Source organism: Rissa tridactyla, chromosome 2 (genome assembly GCF_028500815.1).
Source record: "Rissa tridactyla isolate bRisTri1 chromosome 2, bRisTri1.patW.cur.20221130, whole genome shotgun sequence".
Lineage (NCBI taxonomy): Eukaryota > Metazoa > Chordata > Aves > Charadriiformes > Laridae > Rissa > Rissa tridactyla.
Window position 1 is genome coordinate 84,244,496 of NC_071467.1, and position 23,953 is coordinate 84,268,448.

Genomic DNA, 23,953 nt, shown 5'->3' on the forward strand with positions numbered 1-23,953 from the left:
AATAATTTTTTTGTGGTTGGAAAATATTCCATGAAAGCTTTTTTTTCTGTCTTCCTTATGTTTCAATAAATAGTATACTTCTTTATTCTTTTTTAGCAAGTGTTAAGAAATGCTTTTAAGAGTGTGTATATATGTACGTACCCACACAAACATTTATGCATGAAAAATTGTGTGTCTTGGTGGTTTCTAATTCCATTTTTTATGGGAACATTGCATTTATTTTTATACAATAGAGAAAGTTTGTTAGCAGACTACTGAGATCCAAAGTCTTCTTGGTGTCCGCATTACTGGTTCAAATGGGGAAATTTAATTATCTAATAATATTTGAGCAATTTCCTCACCAAACTTATATGCTAAGCACACTTCACAAAAAATGAGAAAGATCATTAAGTTTAATTACTGTGTAGCCTTTTTAAGATTAAAGATTCTTTTGAGGAATTAAATATGTTAAAATGACCTGAGAACTGGAAGACTTATATTTAAAACAATAGTTTGTAATTATTTGAAAAAATTAAATCTTGGTGACATTAAGGGAAATTTTAGTAAATGGACACAAAGAAAGAAATTGAAGCTCTTAAAGAAATCTTGACCAAAAGAGCAAAGGTATTTAGCAACACACAGTATTTGTGTTATAAGACTACATAATTACAAAGATACTACCCATATGGTCTTTCAAATGTGTTGAAAAGTGAAAAGATGAAAGTAATTCATGTAAAATACGAGAAAGCTCTAAAGAGGCATATTTTCCTTCTGTTAAGATACAGAGACCATGTTTTTTTCTTTTTAAATATAACCATTAGTAAAGTTCATCATGCTGAGTTTTCCAAGGAAAGACTACCAACAGCTGTGTAGAGAATGGAAAATAACAATCTACAGTACAGCATTAAGGGGAAGCAAACTTCAGCATTATCCAAAATTTTAAGTCCAGTGGGACACAGATGTAAAGCATTTAAATCTTGCTTGGCACAATTCTAGTTAGATATTGAAATGCCACAACATTTTTAAATTCTAGTAGCTCTTAAAACCAAACTGTTTAGACTAAGCATTTCTGGAGAAGAGTAATGACCTAATCTTCCAAGAACAGAAGGGGACTCGAATCCATTGCAAGGTTGTCCTTCATATACATTGAGCTGTCTGTCTCAGAAAACTATTTGAATGGCCTCTGATGAAATGCTGATCTACAAATTTTTTGGTTTCATAAGTTACTATTATTCACATCTGCAATACTATGAATTATTACAGATTCATTATATACTGTATTTAGAAATCATTAAGTGAAATTCTTTGCTCAGCTGTAAAATGTTTTTAGTTATCTATGACATACTAAGATAAAATTCGCTAACAAGTTTGGGAATAGACCTTTTTTTTTCTTGTCATCTTCACAGAGAAGCTATATAAAAAGACAAAATAAGCACGGTTTATTTTTCTGCTGTTTCAAATTTATTTCTTCCTGAACTTTCTTAATGGTAAAGGTCTTAATGATTAACAGTTGTGCTTATATTGTTTGCTTTAATTTTACATCACTTAACATTGACAAAAGTGTATGGCTTCAAAAAGAATGTGAGTCACATACTTAGATGGTTTTAAAAAAGGCTAAATAAGCAGCCTCTGCAATTTTTTTCATTTTGCATGTTATCAATTTGTAGCCCTGTATAGAGTTTGGGTTACTTAATTCTCGAGAAAGGAACCTTTACATCATACTCAGTATTGTCTCAAATTTAAATTGAAAATAATAATGAATATAATTAATAATTATTTTTAAAATAATAATTATATACTTTCTCTTAAAAGTAGTACTTATAACCTTAATAGTTAAATAGGCAATGAATTTTACTGAACTTTATTGGATGGCTTTAGGTGTTCTTTCTTTGCAGAGAAGAATAAAACCCCTTTTTTTATTAAAAGCTTATCATATCACAGTTCTTTTAAGATCCCCTAATAGCTGATAAACTAATTGTTAATTTTTTTTCTTTATTTGATTGAAGTAGTTAGTGGTGAAAATTTTATACAGATTATTATGATGTTTTAGCTGTCTCTGTCCACGAGACTACACGCTTGAAGACGTTTACAATAGAAAAAAAGATCCATTTTTTTCATCTCGGATTATTCTTTGCCATTTATCAAAAGCATTCAAGTGAAAAAGAAAAAAAAAAGATGAAAAAAAAAGTTACGAGAAAACTTGGGGGAAAAATTAGAGATGTTAATTATATACATCTACAAGTTATTGAGTGTTGTGGGATGTTATACTGCAGGAATGTCCATATTCAGAACTGATTCTTCTGCAGGACTGTGCATCCTCCGAAAGCACAAGAGCTGGGTACTTTGAGAACAGTTAGCAAAGTAATAGTATTTAAACAAGGCAGCAATAGTGCCTTGTTTAAAGGTATACCTGCATTGGCATATGAGTTCTTCCTGAGATACTAAATGAAAAAAGGAAGAAAATAAAACAGATAGCAGTGTTTTTGCAGGCCTGTAGGGAAATCTCAGCCTTTGGTGTTCTGACAATTCTGTCACCCTAAAAATGAGAAAAGGTTCAAGACCTGGATTTATATTAATATTTGTCCTAGATAGTTTAACAATTAAAAATGTCAAATAAAAAAAGTTAGTCTGTGGACATGACTGTAATACAAAGCAACCATATTTGTCATTATGATCCAAATTTGCTGCTTGGAAAGAGAGATATGGGTAAGCAACTTACTTCTGTAGTCATGGACTGTGAAATTTGGTTTGTTGGAAGCCTCAGCTGACAGTCTGAAGGAAAACCTTTGCCCAGCTGGTGACAAATCTTTGTCTGCTGCAGTGACAGTCTGTATCACCTGAAACCAGATTAAGATTAATTCTGAAGTCAGTTCACTCTTCTAAAAGAAACAGTTTTGTAGAAGTAAAAAGTGAACATTAAATGAAACAACAGAAGTGAAATCTTGCTGAATTACTCTCATTTCCCTAATGTATCGGACAGTGGAAGCAAGACATTTGAGTACTATAGCCTCCAGAGGACTCATGATGTCTCAAAAGGTCTCATTCTGACGTATCTGAAGGAAAGCAGAAAGATTTACCCTATATTCATAGCAGAAGTATTTAATATCTGGTTTTTTGTATCAAAATACTAGTGATTGTTTTCAAGTGAGTGATTACTTAAAGGCAACTCACTTTTATCTGCTACTACTGCTATCCCTGTTACAACTAGTACATGTTGTAGTACTTCACAAAGCTGCACCCTGAAATTGCAGCCTGAAATGAACTAGAGAGGGTTGAAAGGTCTGCACCATCTAGGCATGAAGGAACTTTTGGGTCCCAGAGTCCTATCTACTAGATTTCAGGTAAGCACAGTGCAGTTAAAATGTTTCATAGTAGGATTGCCACTGATCTTTTAAAAAGGAAGGCATTTTTTTATGTAACAAAGTTCTAAATATTTATAATTTTTGACAGCTCAGTGCTTATCTCAGCCTTCCTTGTAAAAGGTTCCCCTTTCTATTGTTGGTGCCTGGATAAGGTAGTAACTAAAGGTATCTGATAAACTAAAAGTTAAACTAGGTTGTATCGTAGTTAGTTAAAACATATGTATATATTTAAAAAAAAAAAGAGTTATGAATATCATATGAAGTCACGGACAAATCTGTAATAAAGGCAAGAGAAATCACATGAACTTGATTATATATTACATACATATAAAGAGAAGTCACTGATTACACATCAGGCTGAATGTGTTCCTTCCGTGGCTGGCAGTAACTCTCAAAGTTGAACAGCGGAAGTTGCCAGTCTTGTCTTGGAAACAGTATTAGCTGTTAATATGTATGATGGGTGGCCTTGGCGCTTTGCAGAACTGCGTTTAATTACACACATTTCGTGCACAAGGAGTACACGCCAACAGCTTCTTGGGCCAGCTCTATTAATGCAGGCATCACTCATGGTATAAGGTGATATTCTGAATCTGAAATAGGTTTTGCATGCTATGCCTATATTTGAAACTGCTTACAAAAACAAGCTTTCAGGAGGATTGTCTTTGGAGTTGTGGGTTCTTTTTCTCTGAATAGGACACGGAACTGTGTGTAACCCATCCTACTCCATTTATTCACTGCAGTTTTACTTTCATATTTAAGTGTCTTTAAGGAAGGGATTCTTTCTCCTGTCATAGCTATTAAATGCACAGTAGAAGGTGGATCAGGCCCATTTAATCAGGGATGATAAAAATAAATAGACCATAAATAGGCCATGAAAGTCAAAACCAGAATTTCGAAAGGTATTTCCAACACAGACATTTTATTTGTAAAAGAAGTCTAACCATTATGTAATTTTCAAACGCAGAAATTTCTATTGCTATAAACAATAAGGAAAGAAAAAGCAAAAGAGCAAGCATTACAAATTTGAAATACCTGTCCTGCTTTGGCATTTTCACATACAGATGTCTCATATGGAACTGAAATTTCGGGAGGAAACTCGTTGACATCCAGAACATTTATTATAACGTTGACTTTGCTGGTTAATAGTGGGTTACCTATAAATAATTTTTAGGAGAAAAGCATTAAGGAATACTATTTATGCTTGTTGTCATCACCAGTGCCCATGAGCTGTCATAAACTGTTTTGATCCAGGTACTGTAACTTCTAAAAGCCCTTGACTTCCATTTATTTCTGATTTGTACTATGGAGAAATCAGAAGCAAACTTCTTATCATTTTGTACCAGATTTTGACCCATTACTCTTCATGGAGTCAGGAATCAATCAACATGATTATGTTTATAAGACCATAAATTAAAGAATTTGAAGTTGTACCTGTAATTGTGGATGCAAACTTTTCTCAGATCACTTTTCCTGGAGTCTGTGGAAAACGCTTCCAATGATTAAAATGGAATTCTGTTTTCCACAATGGAATGTAGAAAAATCAATATTTATTTCTTATCCACTGTTTTCATCTTAAAGATATTAAGGAAGTAAGTGGAGCATACCCATTTAGAAGATAGAGAAAAGTAAGAGAGAAAGATATAAAGGAAAATCTTGCTGAAAGCCAGACAGAACCAGTGGTAAATTTAACAGTGAAACACGTAGAGTTAGCATTCATCTTGTGGTTAAATCATTAGGGGATGTTGTAACAGTTATTTGTTTAACTGCAAAAGCATTTGCAAGCAGCAAATACTTTCAGTGCAAAAGAAATGCTAAAAACCGGTACACATTTTGCTTCCTTCCATTGTCCTACCAATGCAGATAATCTTCATCAGTCACTAGATGCATTTTGTAAGCAAGTTTATCTGCAAAGGCAATGTCTGACAGAAAGGAGACACAAATTCAAAACAAAGCAGACAATATTCTCTTTCACTTGATGCTGAGATCCCTCGCAAGATAGCAGATACATAAAAAACAGTTTAGCTGGTGAGTCAAAAGGATAATTATTTTATCTTTCTGCATTTAAGAAGAGTGGCAGCCACTCTACAGACACAGTTAACTGTTCAAGAAATCTATGTTATCAATCAGGGTGGGGTAGGAGCGACAGCACGGGGTCATGGTTAAGTACAAGAACAGTTTTCTGGAATCTTCAGACATAAATGGACCCCTCAAATTATTTGCATTAGCTCCTTACTTCACAGTTTGTATAAACATCTGCATTTCTGTTGTTTATAACTAACATAGCAAGGGGCAAAGTCTCTATATGGTGGCACTCTAGAAATTTTACATGATTTCTTTCCTGTTCTTAGGAACTACTAAATGAAGGGTTTTCAAGAGGCCTCTGTCAAAGCCAAAAGGTATTGCCCAGCTGCAAGTGGAAGTGTGCTTTACCTGTTCACATGTTCTGGATTAACTGACCACCCTACAAACTCAGTTTGTAGCAAAAAAACAACAGAAAACCCACAAAAACCCACTACCCAAATCACACAATATTTGTAGTTCCTTTCTATGAAGATATCTAATTAATAGTGACTATATCTAATAATATCTCTTTTAATCCTCATTCGTTTCCAATCCAGCATCATCCCTACTTGCAGAATGTCTCTGTGGAGAAAGGCATTGTGCAGTATGAATGAAGACAGAGTTTGGTCCAGCAGCTGGGAATTAGGCAGCGGCTCTTTAGATACCCAAAGAACCGGAAGAAATCTAGATCACAGTTGAATAGGTTCCTTTGTATAACAGGAAACAAAAAAGTACTAAGAAGTTATTTTAGTCAGTAGAGGGCAGGACCCTGACTCCAAATACATACAGAGATCAGAAAAGCCCCGAGCAGGTCAAGTTCACACAGTTATTGGCAGGAACAACCTAACTTAAAACTTCCCTCCTAGCAGCGCGCGCTGCAAAGAGCACAGCAACTCAAATGGAGTAACTCAGGTTCTCCTTTTGTTTTTGTGTGTTTCTTTTAAGGTACAACAACGAACAACAGGAGTTCAAGATACATTCTTCAAATACATTAGAGATCAACGCGTTGCCATAAAAGTACAGGCATAGATGTTAGTTCCTTTCCTCTTAGAAATATGTTAACAATGCCTCTCCAGTAAAAGAATGACTGTATTCAAAATTTATGCATCATGTACATGGGAGATATTAGCTGATTTTGATAATTTCTATCAAATACATCAGTTTCTGTAAGAAGTCTTTTTAGGCTATATTTTTTGAAGTACCTTACATCAATTATTTTTTCAGCTTTTTGGATCAGCGTACTTATTATGGGACTGTATATTTTTAATATGAACAAAGGGTTTTGACATTTTGCTTTTCCTCAAAATCACGATAGGATAGCATGCTCTAGAAATATACACAAATATGACTATACTTTTTACATTTATTTCTCACTGATGGTCTGTGATTTATTTTCTATGATTCTCTGAAAGATATATTAGAGGCCAAAATCTTTTCTTGCTAAGCATTTTAGGAAGGTAGAATTTTACCTTGCATAAATGGTCAGCAAAAATTAAACATGAAACTAAACAGAATTACTACAGCATAAAATGGACCTAATTCTGAATTTCACTTTATTTCATAGAATCATAGAATGGTTTAGGTCGGAAGGGACCTTAAAGATCATCTAGCTCCAACCCCCCTGCCATGGGCAGGGACACCTCCCACTAGACCAGGCTGCTCAAAGCCCCATCCAGCCTGGCCTTGAACACTTCCAGGGATGGAATTAATCTTTTTTTTCTGGTTTGCACTGGTATCAGTTTGACTGCTCATGTATATAAAGGAAGACTGCAAGAAGAATGCGTACAGCTTTGAATTCATATATAATTACAAAGAGCTGTAATACTTGATGTGAATGAGGACAAAAAATTGCATTTCAAATACCACTTTGCAGACTTGACTTCCATTTTCTCTGTTGTTGTTTTGTTTGCTGGTTGTCTCAAAATCAAATCTTTTTGAGCCCTGTGAGCACAGCAGTGACGTGCATGCTGGTATCAGTGAGCGAGTCGCTGAAAACTTATGCTCATGTTTTTTAAACCCAGATTACACAGATGAGAAGATAAATTGGTTAAATCACTAGCCTAGGAATTAAGACACTGTTTTGATGTTTCAATTCTGCCTGTAAGATACAGGCAAATTAATTCACTTCTTCCTTCTTCACTTTTGCTGTCTGTAAGACTGTGGTAACCCCGGTTCCTTCTTTTGCTTGAGTACTATCATCCGTTAACATCTTTATGGTTCAAAGGATATTACAGTAGCAGAATATATGTAAAATACTTTGACTAATGAACTTGCGAAAATCCAAGATATCCGAGACAATAGATACTGACCGTTGAGGAGAACTGGTGATTCCTTAATCCCAGTTAATGGTATGTAGGAGAAGATAAATGCCATTTTGAGATTTAAGCTAAGGTTTCTTTAGCATTCACAAAATTTAGGCCTAGAGTTAGATGAGTTTGGAAGATGGTTTGGACAGGAAGGATTATGTTTATTTTATACTTATTTTCAACCTTAACTAATGTCTTGAGGAGGGGAAAGCAGAAATAAGATCTTACGCTTCTTGTCTATTTCCTCTTTTGTAAGATGCAAAAACCATTTCCATACTAGTTAATTAAGCACCACCCCAGGGAACTTTTTGAGCACTGGACTGTGATTTTTTTATACTGTTATGTTCTCACAGCAGCCATAGGCACAGTTTCGGCCTGGGGCAACTAGTGATCTTGCGGACAATTCACATGCATGTGCTGGGAGTTAGTATAAGCAAGGGACCACTCTCAAAGAATCGATTTACATGTGGGCATCCTATTTGGAAGTGAAGCGTGTTTAATGGCATAGAAATAGGCTACTCAGTGGCAGCTGGCCTTTGCTCTTGAAACGAATGCAAGCCATGTTTAATTTATTAGTTTGGACAGAGTCTGTGGGATCAAAAACGTTCAGAAACAGCAACCATGAAGGCTACCAGGGTGTTGATTTACTCTTAAGAAGAAAAAAAAACAAACAACAAAACAAAACCAAAAATGATGAAATATAGACAGGGGGCAAAAAGAAGTATGGAGAAATTGGGAAGTGAAATGGGGGGAAAAAACGTGAGTCTCAAATATCCCCTCCCTGTTCATGTACTTCGTTCTATATAAAGGCTGATTTTTTCTTTCTATGGATTAGCATGGGACCTTCTGCATTCAGCTGCCTTCAGGTCTGTGTCATCACCTGTGTGTCAGCAGAATAATCATCCACCTCCCACTTAAAAAGATGTCTGCTTTGGGAAGGGTGAGAATAAAGTTAAGGTGGTTTGTGTTAAACATGACAGTAGGTTATCTGTCGCTCCACACTGGGTACGCCTCTGAGATGTTCTCAAGAGTCGGTTGTGCTGCTATTTGGAGATAGATTCACAGATCAGATGTTTGGAATTTTTTCAGGGTTAGAAATAAAGAGCACAGTATAATGCTACGTGGTCAGAGTTGGTCATTGCTTAACTTGGGTAGAATAACTTCCCTTATCCCAGTTCCTTATGTGGAACCAGCAGCTACTGTCTATGTGCAAGATATACTACTGTGTTATTGCTGGGTAACCAGCACTTCCCTGGCTGTGAGTGTACAAGTTGACACAAGCAAGCCTAGGACAAACCCGTTTCATAATTAACTGTTTGCTAAGGGTCCAAATTCTACCTTTCTTTAATCTGACAACCTGCACCATGTCTGGCGTAGGCAGGGATAAAGGGGCAGGGCCTGGCATTTAGGGAAAAATAATCTCAGTGTATATATAAATATATATATATGAATATGTATGTAAAACAAATGCAGACACATGAAACCATTTACAAATTCCCAAACAACCAGGCCTTTGAACAAGACTTTTTTTTTTTTTTCTCTGCAATAGGTGATGTCCGCAAAGGTTACTTTAATCACCACAAGGTAATTCTCTTCTGCCTTATTTTTGAAATCTATTCCTTTACAAATTAAAACTCTTCGTGCTTTAGTGCTAATAACAGTCAGATTTATCAGCTTGTAAGAAAAGTCCAAATGGTACTTCTGTATCTACATTTACATTTACCAATTGCCTGCTCCTATGTTTAGCGATCTAAACTGCATGCCATTTATGCCATTGTTTGGAAGGTAACTTAGTTGCTCAAAAGTCATAATATTACTTCAAGAATTTACTGGCTGTGAGAAAAAATGTAACACAAGTATCATCTGTGATTCATACAGGGTTTCATTTTGAAGCTACAAAAGAACAAAGGGGAGCAATCACTTAGAAGGTCTGAGGCTAAGGCACAGGCAGGGAGTCCATGCAAGCCTCGTGACCTTGGCATTATTTGCCACATATAGGGGAATGATGGCAAAACTGGTTTAATTTATTTTTCTCTCTGACTTGATGGGGAAAAAGATGGCGGTCTTTGTTTGTAACTGGCCTGTTCAAAAAAAGATAATTTGCAGAATGACCATTAGGAAGTGTCTAAAAGCTATGTGTTGGGGGGTGGTTGCTGTCACCTCATAGTGAGAAGGCAAAATACCTATTTTATCGATAAAGTTTTTTAAGTAACAGAACTTCATATGCCTATTGCTAGTTTGGAGTCTGTTTATTTTAAAGAGATACGGTCATGGGGAACTGAAAATACTCGGGTAACAATAGTATCCATTCCTGAGGCAACTTTATGCAACTGATTGCAATACCGGGCGACTTCCCTTAGGTAATCATGTACATGTCAAGGCACTGTTCAGTGCACTTTTTCACTAGTAAGAGATGGCAGTTTCAGTGTTTCTACATCAGCACTAAACAAATGGCAATTTTTTTTAGTAGCAGAAATTCTTCAATTATAGTAATTTTTTCCCCCCTCTGTTTCTTCAGATGTTTTCTTCTCTTCTCTCTAACCTTGCTTGGTTGTGTGCAGTTTGTCATCCCTCAAAACTCAGCCTTTATTTTTGTGCTAGCCCTTAGTCAGGCAACTGCATAGGAAGTTTTGACAGTCAATACACCTCAAATCCTCCAAAATATTGCTGGTGTAGTACCGATAAGGCAATTGCTTTTAATGCTATAGATAACGGTCAATGTATAAATATTTTGAGGTATGCTGAAGTGAATCACAAATACGTCTTAGGTGTAAATTCTTAACTAGGCAATTGTTAAAATTGGGAATTTCGTAATATACCCTACCTGCTACAGCTCTACATAAACATAATATTACTATATATGTGCTGAGAAAGTGCACAGAAAAGTAGACTTGGAGCTTTTAGCTAGCTTTAATTACTCTTGGTAATAATAAGCAGTTTCATACCAAGTTTATTAAAACTGCTGCCTTCCTGCAGAAAAAAAATTTACAAATCTCAAATGTTCTTTGTCCACCAATAAATTTAAATAGTTAAGCTTTACTGAAACATAGACCATTATGAGACCTTCCCTCTGCATCTACCCAACTTTCAGTTTGTCTGGAAACAAATTACAGTTCTGCTGGACTTTATGTCGACGTACACATGCAGATGTTTCTCCACATACTCCATCACTTGTGATAGATTAGTTTCCTCTATTAGTGTATTCCTTTTCCAAGCTACGGATAAAACTCAAGTTTTCATTTGACTGGTGTCCTTGTTATATTTTCAGGCTCCAGCTAGTGAGTGTATGGTTCCTTTTCAGCTTACTACAACTGAGAATTTATTATTTTATTTTAAATAATGTATATCTTCTCTGCTTCCAAAATCTCCCTCTTCCTGTTAGTAGTATGTATTATTTTTTGAGGACTCAATACCAAGAATACATTGAGGTAAACATGTTCTTCGCTTTAGAAACTTGCATTTCTGGACAAATAAACATAGGAATGAATAGGAAGTATAGCAGGGGTTCTCTTCTACAGCCTATTGATGTCAACAGAAAGACTTCTGTGGCATTTACACAATCGCTAAGTGACCAAAAGCCTTGTATTCAAAGGGTGGTATATGCCTATGAGAGTTTCGGTTTGACAGGATCATGAAGGAGGAATGCTACAAGGAAGAATGGCAATGAAGCAAGCTGCAGCTAGATAATACAGAGGAAGAAGGAGTTCTAAAAAAAAGGCTACATGGAAGAAAACACAAAGACAAGAAATTAAAAAAACACATCACAAATCGTATAGGAAAAGAAAACAACTGGTTAGGCACAAAGTCTTGGGCAGAGAGAAAACAAGAGCAGAGATACAGCACACAGATTGATTAATTCTGGGCCTTAAATCTTGACTCAATTTTAGTGTACTTTTTGTCTGAGAAACAAATGAGTCTTTAAATTTTTCTACCTTTAAAAAGCTGTTATTTGACTAACCTAATTTCATACGGAGTGAATTACAAAATCAGAAATAAGAACTGGAAGGTCTCCATACAGCTCCTCATGCCCTTTGTGATGACAAAATGTTTTTCAGCTTCTGAGGGAACTGTGCCTACATGAGGGCTACTAGAAAAAACATACTATACAGGGCTGTTTGGACTTCACACTGAGCCTCACAGAGAGTCTGGCAAAGATGGTATTTATTGGGCCGTCTTAAATAATGTCTTGGCAATACATGCATTTGTCACAGCATATTTACCCCAGAGCACTACATTCTGAAAAAAATACCATACTAGAATATTACTTCAGTTTGTGTCATACTTACTAACTTTACTTGCAATTATAGAGAAATTGTACTGTGCTGTGCTTTCTCTGTCCAGTAATTCATTAGTAGCAATGGTTCCTTCAGTAGCATCTATTGTAAAGTAGCTGTCCAGATCATTCTTCCAATCGATGAAATATCTGTATGCGAAAAACATTAAATAAAGTAGATGCAAATGTGCAAAGATTACTCATTTATCATAACAGCAGTCTAGCTCAGTCTAGCTAGCTCAAGTTTTGTTATTTTTCTCTTCCCAGCTATTACCATCCTTGCAGGAAGAAGACAATAAAGAATGATTTGTTTGTTTGTTTGTTTGTTTTCAGTGTTGGACTGTTAAAGGAAAAATGGGATATAATAAAAGTTGTAGTACTTCTGGTATTCAGAGTATTTGAAATATTTGTACTCCCAAGAAGTTGATGCCCAGCTTCTGTGACCCTGATCACTTATACCAGTCACTTTGGAAAGCACTAGAAAGGCTTAGAGGGAAAAAGAGAAAAGATATGTGAAATACTGCTTAAGGTATGAATAACGATGAAGAGTGAATCAGATCTCATCTCTTTACATCCATTTGTAGCTGCAATAGGCTGGAAGTAGCCTCACTGGGCTTGCAAAGAAGTGTCCTAGTGGATATATATAGGCTGTTGGCACAGTCTACTTAAAGATTCCTCACCTAAAGGATGTTGGAAGAGCCGCAGTATGGAAGATGGAGAAGAGCATGCTTATTCCCCCACATCTATAGGAGCAATAAAAGGCTCTTTGCCTTTGGGAAGAATAGGCAACTTCCACTTTCCCTGGAGCTGTGAGGAACAGAGCAATACCATTGTTTTTTTATTCTCATGAACCTTTGTTTGTAAAAAAGTATGAACATAGAGCAGATTCAAAACTCAAAATCTGTACTTATTTGTTATTTTTCCCTAGTAAGAACTTAATAGAAAGCAGCAATATGCTTGTAAACATAGCTGCTTAAAAGCAATCTGATAATTATTGCAAACCCATTTCCCTTAAATGCTAATTAATTTGAAAGTCTATTTTCACATTTGATGCTACTGTTTGTAGTCATAACAGAATAATAATTTTTCCGATGAAGTGCCGCTGGCTACTAATTTCCTTTTCATTGTTAGTCTCTTCATACCTTGATGATGTTTCTCAAAAACTAGGCAGGATAAAATTGAGGAAGCAGTAGGCAATAAGGACAAAATGTCACTCAACAACAAGTACATTTAGAAGATCATAAAGGCCAGAGGACTGTGCCTATGACAATTCATTGCATGTAAACCAGTGAGAATAAGAACAGAAGCTAGTATTTCTTTCTCTGATCAGTGTGATTTATGGAAAGAATATATACGGAATGTAACGACAAACACTATGTTTATTGCTATAGAAGGCAGCAATGGTAGAAAGGGGTATCTGGCATGTTCCTGGACTGTAACTAAAGAATGCCAATAGCTCAGGAAACTTGAATAATAAAAAACAACCACAAATAACGTACCATGCTCCTTTGGAGACATTTTCTTTAATCAAAATCACAAGAAAATCCTATCTGTAGATGAAATACAGATATTCATCAATTGACAGGCACGATTACCTGTTCACCACTTTATTTGAAAAGCCTCAGAAATGGTTTGTGAAAGGCAGCATGTATCCTTTTACACAGCTGAGTAGGCACATTTTCATGAATATGATAATATTGTCTACCCACATTTGTAATTTCAATCTCATTGTTCAAAATTTGGTTGACATAAATATTATGAAAAATATGTAAGCCATGTATTAGAAATATCATTACACTGAGATACTCTTTCTGGAACAGTAAAATTACTATTTCAGGCTTTGCATGTTTAATAGATTTATAATTTCTTCCAAAATTAAATATGCAGCCACACACAAATAAATGGGATCAAAGCATGAGAAAGTAACTTTGTTTATCTTCCCCCTTAGGAAGATGCACTTTGCCTAAGAACCCTACACACCACAGTACGAGTCCATGAAAAAAGTACAGGGCCTAATTCAAAGCACAATATAGGTGATAGCCTCCTTTACCAGGAGGCTTTGAAACTACAGAAAACATACTCAGTTTGAACACTGTCGTGTTTGGAGTTCGAGCATGAATATTTGTAGGACCAGAATCTGCAAGCATTCACATAGGTGATTAATTTCATGCACAAGCCCAGTATGCCTGCTCCTAAATATAAGCATCAGCAGGACCAAAGTCCACAATCAGCACTGCATGACTCGCGCTACTCCTGCTGAAACCAACGGCAGAATTCCTCTTGGCTTCTCTGGGAGTGGGATCTGTGGGAACTGAACAAGTTTCCAGAGATAAACCCAGACATCTGGGACATAAAGCCTGATATTTGTTGTTAAATTGTGACACAGAGAGGAACACTGTTGAAATCCCGGTATTAGGACAGCTGTCTAGATCTTCTAGTCATGGTCTAGCAGTTTGAAGCAACTGAATTTGGTTTGTTTGACTGCTCATCGTGGATAACTGCACTAATCCCAAGAGGCAGCTCTTTCCTTGAAAAGGTAGGGAGAAAAGGCACGGCCTTACTTATTGACACAGGACACAGAAGTATTATGTTTCAGAAACACCTGAACAGGCCAACCTGGCAGCTCTGAGTACCAGGACATTGGTATATTGTTCATATTCACTGATGGGGAAGAAACTTTAAACTAGATGTTTCCCTAAATACACTTCCTAGAAGAGGGTTGTATTCCACATTATATTATTGAAGAGGGGGAGGATAAGTGTGGAAGGATATACCTTTGCTAACATTGTTTGGGTCTTCTCAAGATTAGCTGTATTTGTGCATCAAGTAGAAGAGACAAAATAGAAATATTTGATTTATAAAATAATAAGAGCCAAGTCTGAAGGACTCCTATCCACACACTGCCCACTTAGGAGCTCCAAGAATAATTAGCATTCATCTTGGCTAAATGGTGAGGCTGTGCGCAGCCCATGGGGTCTCAACAGAGCACTCCCCTGAAAGAGGGGTCATCTTCTTTTGAACAGTGGAGGACAATGGGGAAGACTGTGTCAACTCTAGCTGCAGTACAGAAGATAGCACAGAGTGCTTGATGGAGCGCTGTTGAACGCATGAGTGACAGCAGATCACCCTTGTGAGGATAACAGGAACTCTGAGCTGTCAAGTAGACAACTGTAGTTGCCTCAGACTGTTATACCATCAATAAAAGAACTGGACAGCTGTCCTGCTGCTCCTATGGAAACATGCATGACAACATGCTCAGGAGGGATGGGAGGTGGCAGGAGCCTTAAGGAGGCTGTGAATCAAAGGACTTGGGTTTTGGTTTTCGGTCTTAAAAATGTGGCGGAATTCCCCTGCCTAGGGAACAGTGGGGTCCATCCTCACCAAAAGTTTGTAAACTTTGTTCTTGTAAAGTCTGTCTTTGTTGTTCTATCTTGATAGTGACGGCAGTGGTGACACAATGCAACAGAGGAATCATATAACAGGTTACAGCATGCAATAACTTACAACATATTACTGTTTTTGTTCACACAATACAGAGTATGCATTTGTGTGAGCATGAATTGTCCCTTAGTGGGGATTTCACAGCTGTTCCCAAATTTGCAGAGGAAAGCATATTGTGGCTTGGACTAAGCTCAAAAAGGGCAGCTTATGAGAAAGTTACAAGGTCCTTTACAACATAAGAGCCATTTTTTTTCTGTTTTCCAAAATTCAGATGGGAATTCTAGTCTTTCTAGTATTACCTTGGTAATGAATAATCTGTACTGTTACAATTTCATACTCAAATCTCCCTCGCATTCCATATGCACACATACATATAAAATTTGCTGTTGATATTCCACCAGCTAAAAATATCACAGCCACCATAAGTGCCCAGTATCATTTTTCTCTTCTCAGCTCCCTTTTGACAGGGCTTTATTGCCTCCAGAGAAGGACAGTTGCAAAGTACTGGCCTAAGTATTTTGTTCTATTCTTTTCAAGAATGTAGGGGCACCCTCTTACGAGGTGGTTGTGATTGCTGGGATTGTTCTAGTGATGGAAGGGCTCTTAGGTCTTCTTTTGTCATAAATGTAGAGAAAGTAAAAGTAGCAGAGAATCAAGGGGTACCAGAAAAATTTAACAGGTACTCAATGTTGGCATGGTGAAAGCCGGGTCATATCAAGGTCTAAGTGCTCTCTTGTGCATTCCTAGCCCAGAAGCACCCCAGTGTATTTATCCTTGGTTGTGCCCACATGTAGCTGATGGCTACATCCATCCATACTTGAAAAGCAGCATCCAGGTCTCAGACAAGCTGCTTTGACATCGTTTTGGACTGGAAGGTCTCAGAGTTAAAGGAGCAGAGTTGCAATACTGTACCCATATACACCCATACCTCCTAAAAAGTAAGAGCACAAGCAGGAACAGTCTTGCGTAGCTCTGTGATACCACTGCCTATGAGATGCATGAGGGGACTTATGAATCTGGAGAAAAAATATTTGTTTCCACAAAGTTTTCTTTCTGAGACTGGACCTGAAAGATTAATAGAGGGAACACTTGGGACATGGCTAAACTCTGACCATCTGAAATGAAATATGAATATTGAAACTTGTTCACGATATTTCACACTCACAATTCAAGACAGGAAAAGAGCAAGGTAAAACATATATAAGCGTGTGTATTTTAGAGGAAGAGAAGGTTGCTTTAGAGCTAGACTGGGAGGATTAAGGCCAAATGCCACAGAAGTAAAACTCTAAAGGAACTTTAGTTAAAGAGTGCTAAAACACAGACGATGGGTATGGTGCAGTGATGGTGAAGAGCTCTGACCTGTCCAACCTGCTGAAAGGAACAGTGAAGAAAAGATGCTGTCTACACTCTTTTTCACTGTTTCTATAGTAAGCAGGGAAGGGAATTATAGACCATTCCCCTAGAGACGGTGTTAAACTGAAGGCACTCAGACCGAACTTACTCCTGCTGGAACAGCATGCATACAGAAAATCACGTGAAAGAGTAACGCACATTATTCAATTGGAATTGGCATGAAAATGGAAAGGAGTCATCCAATTCAGTGAGCAATAACACATTTAATTACTGGTTTTCCCTTGTATTTTACTTTCCATAAATAGGGTACAGTACTTGCAACCAGTCTTCTAAAAGAAGAAAAGGAAAAGAAAAAAAAAGTTACAAGGGGCCATTCATTTAATTTTTATATTTGATGCAGAGTTGTCCTTCATCATCTGTGCCACTGACCAGCATAAATATTCTTGTCTGTATTTCAATTTCTATTTTGAAATTGTACCTTAAGCAGACCCAGATCCTGAATCTAAGAGAACCCAAACCACAAATTTTCTGTGTACACTCTGAATAATTTGGCTGCCAACCCGAGTTTAGAAAGCATCTTATTACTCCAACTACAGCTTGTCAAACCCAAGCACTGGAATGAAGCATTTTAGATGTAATAAAATTCCTGATGCGACGAGGTAAAAAGAAGTATAATTTCTAAAAGAAACTGTGCTTTCGACTATACTTTTTCCAACCCACAATTTTTTCCAACTTCAAATATATACTTAATGCCTTCCTCTGTAACTGAACCATAGTGGAAAGAGGAAGGATCCTTCCTTTCACTTTCAGTAGTTTCTTGAGTGGCTGGGCTCTTTTTAAGTTTAATTTCGCTGAAGGTGTTCTTGTGTTGGGTCACCAGTCTTCCCCAAGCACTGCATCCTTGCCCAGAAACTCTAGAAAGTTCCTATGGCTGGCCAGTGGTGGAAGGAGGAGGTGCCTGCAGCTCTCAGCTGGGCTAAGGCACCTCTGAGAGTGCTTGTGTCACCCTGCAGATACCCGAGGAGCTGGTTGTGATGCAGGTCTCGATTTAGGCAACTCAGTCAACTGAGGTAAAGGTGAATTTCTCAGTCCAGGCTGAATCGTTGGTGTATTTCGGTGCTTGAAACTGGTTTGTTTAGTATTACCCACTTGAGAGGTTTCAGTCTGACCGATTGGAGAGAATTGCTGCTGAAAGTAGTTCTGCTGATAAGGAGCAAATGAGCAATATGTATGAAATGTTAATATATGCAAATTAGCTACACTGGACTATGAATCTTGAACGATTAAGGGAATGAAAGAATTCACAGAAACACAGAATTTATCTGCTTTGAGGGGGAAAGATCATGGGAAGAAATGGGAGCAACAGCAACGATAAGACACAGTTAATAATAATATTCAGAGGGGGAATGGGTAACTGTCCTGGTAATTTTTCTCTTGTAACTGAAAGCTACATTTTGTATCATGTAAAATATCAGCTCTGTAGGCCATGATCCTCAGAGACAGCTAAGTGACTGATTTCAGAATATACGGACTTAAGTGATTCCTTTTTTTCTTATTAAATTACTTGGTGCCTCACTGCAAGGAGTAACCTTGAGTTAAAGACAGTGGCAACATGAGCTCAGCACAACCGCAGATTAGGCATTTGAAGGTTAATGGCTTCTAATCATTGTGCCTTCATGCAGAATAGACATTTCCTCAAAAGTTCCTGTTGATTTTTTTTAGTTTGAGAGGGACAAATAAGCTGGTTGATAGAAGTGATTTATAAAAATACCTCAACTTGTCTTCAACTCACATTTTGCTGATGTAAAGCACATTCCTTCCTCCAGTACCTAGTGAGATAGAACACTGATTTTTGGGAGAAAAATGTTGCAAAGAAAGGTGAGGGATGAAATAACAATTTTCTGTAATGTAACAGATCACTGATTGTGTATGTGACCTTAAATTGTTTAAACTGTGTTCACTTTAAGTTTTATTTAAATATTAAACTGCAGGTAAATGAAATTCAGAGTTTATGCCCACTTGGGACAGTTAAATAGCACCCATCATATCAGAAATGAAGACGGGAAGCTAAAAAAATTAGAAACATAAATGAAAAATAAGAAGATCCATTTGGTAATTGTAATCAGTTAGATTTTTTTTTTTTAATTACAATACTTATATAATTAAATAGATGAAAGAAACATGTAAGGCAGGAGTGGCAAAAGGGGTGAGGGAGTAGAAGAATACAAATGAGACTTTAGTTGTGATTTGACTACCAGAAAGTCCGAAGGAATTTTCATGAGTAGAATAATCACGTGCTGCAGCTGGAAATTAATAGATTACTGCATATAACCAGATGTTGAGAAAATGACACCTCTACAACAGATTTTGTCCTGGGCACCGCGTCACTAGATAGATATCAACATATTGGAAGGAGTTTACAGAAGAGCAAGAAGAACTGTCTTGGGTCTAGGCATTGTGAGTTATAAGGAAAGATGAAAAGAACTAAAATATGTTTAGCTTGGACAAGGGATGACAAAAGGGAGACACGGTAATGGTATATAGATAGCTGAAGGGCCTAGACACCAAGAAAGGAAAGATATTTTGTTCAGCAGAGAGAAGCAGAGGGGCAAAATTAAGAAAGGGAAAATTTACGTTAGGCAGTAAAATCTTTCTGGCAGTGATGTATATTATGCTGCACACAAGAGGAATGATACGAGTTCTGTCACTTGGTGCCGCAAAGCTCAGCTAGGTAAAATAATGGAGACTGTGCAGTAAGGGAAATTTATCATAGAAACATAGAGTAGAATCATAGAATAGTTTGGGTTGGAAGGGACCTTTAAAGGTCATCTAGACCAACCCCCGGCAATGAGCAGGGACATCTTCCAACTAGATCAGGTTGCTCAGAGCCCCGTCCAACCTGACCTTGAATGTTTCCAGGGATGGGGAATTTGCCACTTCTCTGAGCAACCTGTGCCAGGGTTTCACCACCCTCATTGTAAAAAATGTCTTTAGTCTAAAGCTACCCTCTTTTAGTTTAAAACCACTACCCCTTGTCCTATCACAACAGGCCCTATTGAAATTTCTAGACAGATGGACAGAATAATCCTATTAGTCCCTGTAATGCTAAACTGTGAAATATAATGGAAAAGAGTATCTTCATGATAATCATACTCAGTTACAAATCTGCTCTAAGGTGCAGTTCCAAATATTTTAAAATATAACCATAAAAGTTTTTTTTTTGTTTTTTTTTTTAAGATTGTAGTTATTAAAAAGTAGAGAAACAGAAAAATCACTGCTACAATGACAAAGAAGAAATTCAGACATCAAGCAAGCCTCAAAGAGATTAGAATGTTAGAGAATGTAATGTATTGAAGCGTGCAAAACACTTTGTGTCCTCCAAAATCCCATCCTGCCACTGGAATTTCCTTCCTGCAATTCCTAAGATGATCTATTCACTAAGTTACCATTGTGTAAAACTCAAAAACTTTGTATCACCATATGTACATATATTCATATTTGAAACGCTAAGTCAGTTCCTTATTGCTTGTCTCAAATGTAAGTGTTGAACTATTCTTCTGATTACTGGAAGTATCTTCCTTTCCAGTTAAGATTGAGGAGTGATTGCCGTGATTTTGATAAAAGTGCAATCAAGAATTTTTAAAGCAAGTCCTCTGTAGACCGTGCACGGCCACAAAGTTCAAACAAGTATAATTAGATGTAACATAACACTTTGTTTTCCTGTGCTAAATGATACAGTCATCTGAGTTTTCTGCTTTTAGGGCTAAATAGGATAGTTACATTTCCAAATTCTTCCTCAGGGCTGCAGCACTTCAATCGGTATTAAGTTACTTTAGTTTCTTTTTTATACCTTCATTTGATTTAAAGATTACCCATGATTCTGAGTCTTGTTGTTTTCTATTAACTTAAAAATGCCATCTCTGAGGTTTTAAAAGAGCAGCAGAGGTAAATACCCTTTTTTCTCTTCCGTGCATTATGATAATACAAAATAAGGTGTATTCTTGCACCTTCTATTCTTGCAGACAATAGTCTTTGCATATCATTCACGTTATCCTGTGGTAATACAACCTTCATCTTTCTTTAAGTGCCCTTTACACTGTACAACCCAGCAATTGTTGTGCTGTATGGATACAAAGTATTAGATATATAAATGACTAGAGATATGTAATAAACTAAAAATACTTTGTCTTGGATAAAACTGTTAATATAAAAAATAAATTTCTTAATGTAATGAAAAGAAATAGGACCTCTCTTGAGCAAAACTTCTAGTTTTAATACCCTGGGTTTAATACTGTGAGAGTATTAATTTTTATTTATTTTTTATCTCTATTATATTTTATTTATATTATTTATATCTCTATATCTCTATCTATATCTCTAAATCTGTATATCTATTTATATTATATATAATAGATATTATATATATCTATTATATAGATATTATGTATGTAATAAATATTTTATTTAATATTTATCTCTAAGTATTAACATTTAATACTTAGAGAAAGTAAAGCCAATCAAACTTATCTACTGTCACATAAAAACATAACCTGATATATTAATAGCAAGAGCTATTAGAAAAATCTAGTGCTAGTAACAGCAAAATAACATATGAAGTTTTGCTGTAAAATCTTCCTGTCATTAACCAAAAAATGTAAAGGATGTGGTAATGTTCCAAAGTGACAGATGCTGTTCTGCTATGTTGCCTTTTTTTTTTTTGTTTATATGTTTAAATAATTTATTAAGCCATCTCCCTTAATGGGACCAGAAGCTTTCTGTACCTTTACTGAATAGCTTCAGAACACTGCTGAGGCGTTAGAGGTCAAACCAAGGGAAACCTTGACTGGTTTGCTGTCAGATCTAATCCTCTGGGTAATCCTGTGGATCCCAGCTGGATCTCATGCAGATGCAAAATAATCTCAGGGCTTAATTTTGTTTTATTTTTTTTTTCCAGGAAGGGTACTACACATGAAGAAAAAAAGCCCAGCAAACAAACAAACTGAACCAACCCAACAAAAAAACCCCAAATCCTAGCTGAAATGTGAAAAGGAACCAGCACCACCATTCAGTGTTACCTATTGCCATTAAATCTCAACATCTCTCCTAACTGCCCAGTCAGATACAATCACAGGAGGGCTTCTGCAGCTCTTCCAGGTTAAGTGGTTATCTCTTATACTCACCTCACTCCCTGTTTCCAGTCAGTATTAGTCCTGACACAGTTCTCCCAAATGTGATTTCCTTTCAAAATTAAATGGGCCACTTTGTAAAGAAGCAGTCTGGTTTCAGGTGGTTTCTAACCTAACCTGTTTCACAAATTGGCTCAATGGGCAATTGCACTTGCAGAACCGATGCCGATAACCCTCTCATGGGTGATGCTTTGAAATGAGTGTCTCAAGGTTGCATATTCAGATGCAACCAAAAAAATGAACAGCCAATGTAGTTAGTCTAACTCGTTCTAAGTGCCTTTACTGCCATATAATAACACAAAAACAAAAAGGCGAGCATAGGTAGAAGGGTCTTAGTGGCATTGCTTTGTTCACCGGTAGCAAAAACTAGAGATGCCTGTGTGGGCGATGCTATGTAAGTGTCAGAATTGTCTTTCAGATTATACCACATCACACTTGCCACCCTTAAATATACCCCCCAATTTACTGATATATTAAAATATTTTTGAGTTTTACCTTGATTTTTCTTTGATTATTCCACTCAAAATGTCATATTCGTTTTTGATTTTGTAGAGATTTTCGAAGGTACTTAGCACTGATGTAAAGCTATTTTAATAGTCAAAGCTGAGTGTTTCTGAACATCCCGCTGAAGCAACACACCTAGTCCCTTAGTGGAAGGATAGCTTTGTATTTGTTAAAGTATTTTGGCATAAAAAGCAGAGAATGTTTTGATTATTTTGATAGAAGCCCAAATAAATTGTTGCACTCCTCTGTCCCCTTTTCCAAAGGCGTTCATCAGTATAATTTCTCAGACTGATATCCTGTGAGCTGTACTCCAGCCTTCCCAGAATGAATCTTGTCTATACTGCATATCAGGTAGTGATGCTTTAGAGAAAGACAGATGGAATTGCTACACTTTGGGAGAAGGAGCAAACAATTCTTGTCAGAATATATGCCTATCATCTTCGCGCCTTGCATATAACACATGATCTTCCACATGAGAAAATAATACAGTTTGAGTCTTCTGCATACTACACGTCTGGGTTCACAGCCCTTCACACTTCTGCGTTTTTAATCAGGAGGGTGAAGGATTAGTGATTTTAGCAGTCAGGAGCTTACTTGATCTGGAATGAGCAACATCAGTGCAAACAAATCATATTTATTTCTTTGGAGAAAATCGACCATTATGCAGAATTAACTGAGAGGGAAGCAGTGGCTGCAGACAGCCAGACTCTAACGATGGGTCAGAGCCAAGTGAGGGAAGCTGTTAAACTTTTCATAAGCCTCATAAATCTTACATAAGAATTTTAGTAAAACAGTCTAGTCAATATAGGAAATAAAATGTGCTGCAGTTCAGTTATCAGCCCTTACAAACTGCCAGTTCTGCCTGTCTACAGATTCCTGTGCTTCCTCACCCTCTGCCTTTAAAGGTTTTGTTCATTTGCTTATCAAACCCTTCAGTCAGCTCTGTTGTCTGCTCTGCATTTCTCATTACCAGATGAGTACCTTATCAAAAGCCGTTGTCATTTCGAAAATGCATTGTTTTTATTCATTTTTAACATCATTTTCCCTGCCTCATTGAGCAGGCAGAACTGCAAGACAGCCAGGCAGAGGGAAAGCTTTGTCCTGTAGTTTAATTAAATCTCAGTTGTTTGGACTGTGCGCAGCAGTAGAGGCCTGTTGGTCTTAACCCCCTCACTCCAGGCTTAGCAGTCGATATTGCCATGGTGGGAAAGTAGCAGAGCACTTTCTCTACCAGCACCACAAATTATAGGCCCTGAACACCGTCTCACCCTGCTTTTGAAAGGTGTATGTTTGCCCTCTGCACTGCTTCCCATGGCCTGTTCCTTCCACCTTCATCCTGCCCAGGGCACGAAGGACCTGCCACCCATGTTCACCGAGGCACCCAGGCACCAGAGGGTGCCTCTCACACCTGGCGAAGAGGAGAGCGGAGCTCCTGCTTTGCTGCTTTTAGGTGGCGAAAGGACGTGCTGGGATGGGCATCTGGACATG

At 37.0% G+C, this 23,953-nt stretch overlaps 1 protein-coding gene across 1 annotated transcript in view; it reads right to left on the bottom strand.

Moving 5' to 3' along the window:
• The window catches only part of CDH12 (cadherin 12), a 225,394-nt gene that overhangs the window by 7,382 nt on the left and 194,059 nt on the right, over positions 1 to 23,953 (bottom strand). Inside the window, exons 8-10 of the mRNA XM_054191248.1 lie at positions 11,995 to 12,131; positions 4,374 to 4,495; positions 2,699 to 2,816 (exon numbers count right to left, since the gene is read on the bottom strand). Coding sequence (XP_054047223.1) covers positions 2,699 to 2,816; positions 4,374 to 4,495; positions 11,995 to 12,131 — 377 coding nt within the window. The remainder of the gene's footprint in view (positions 1 to 2,698; positions 2,817 to 4,373; positions 4,496 to 11,994; positions 12,132 to 23,953) is intronic.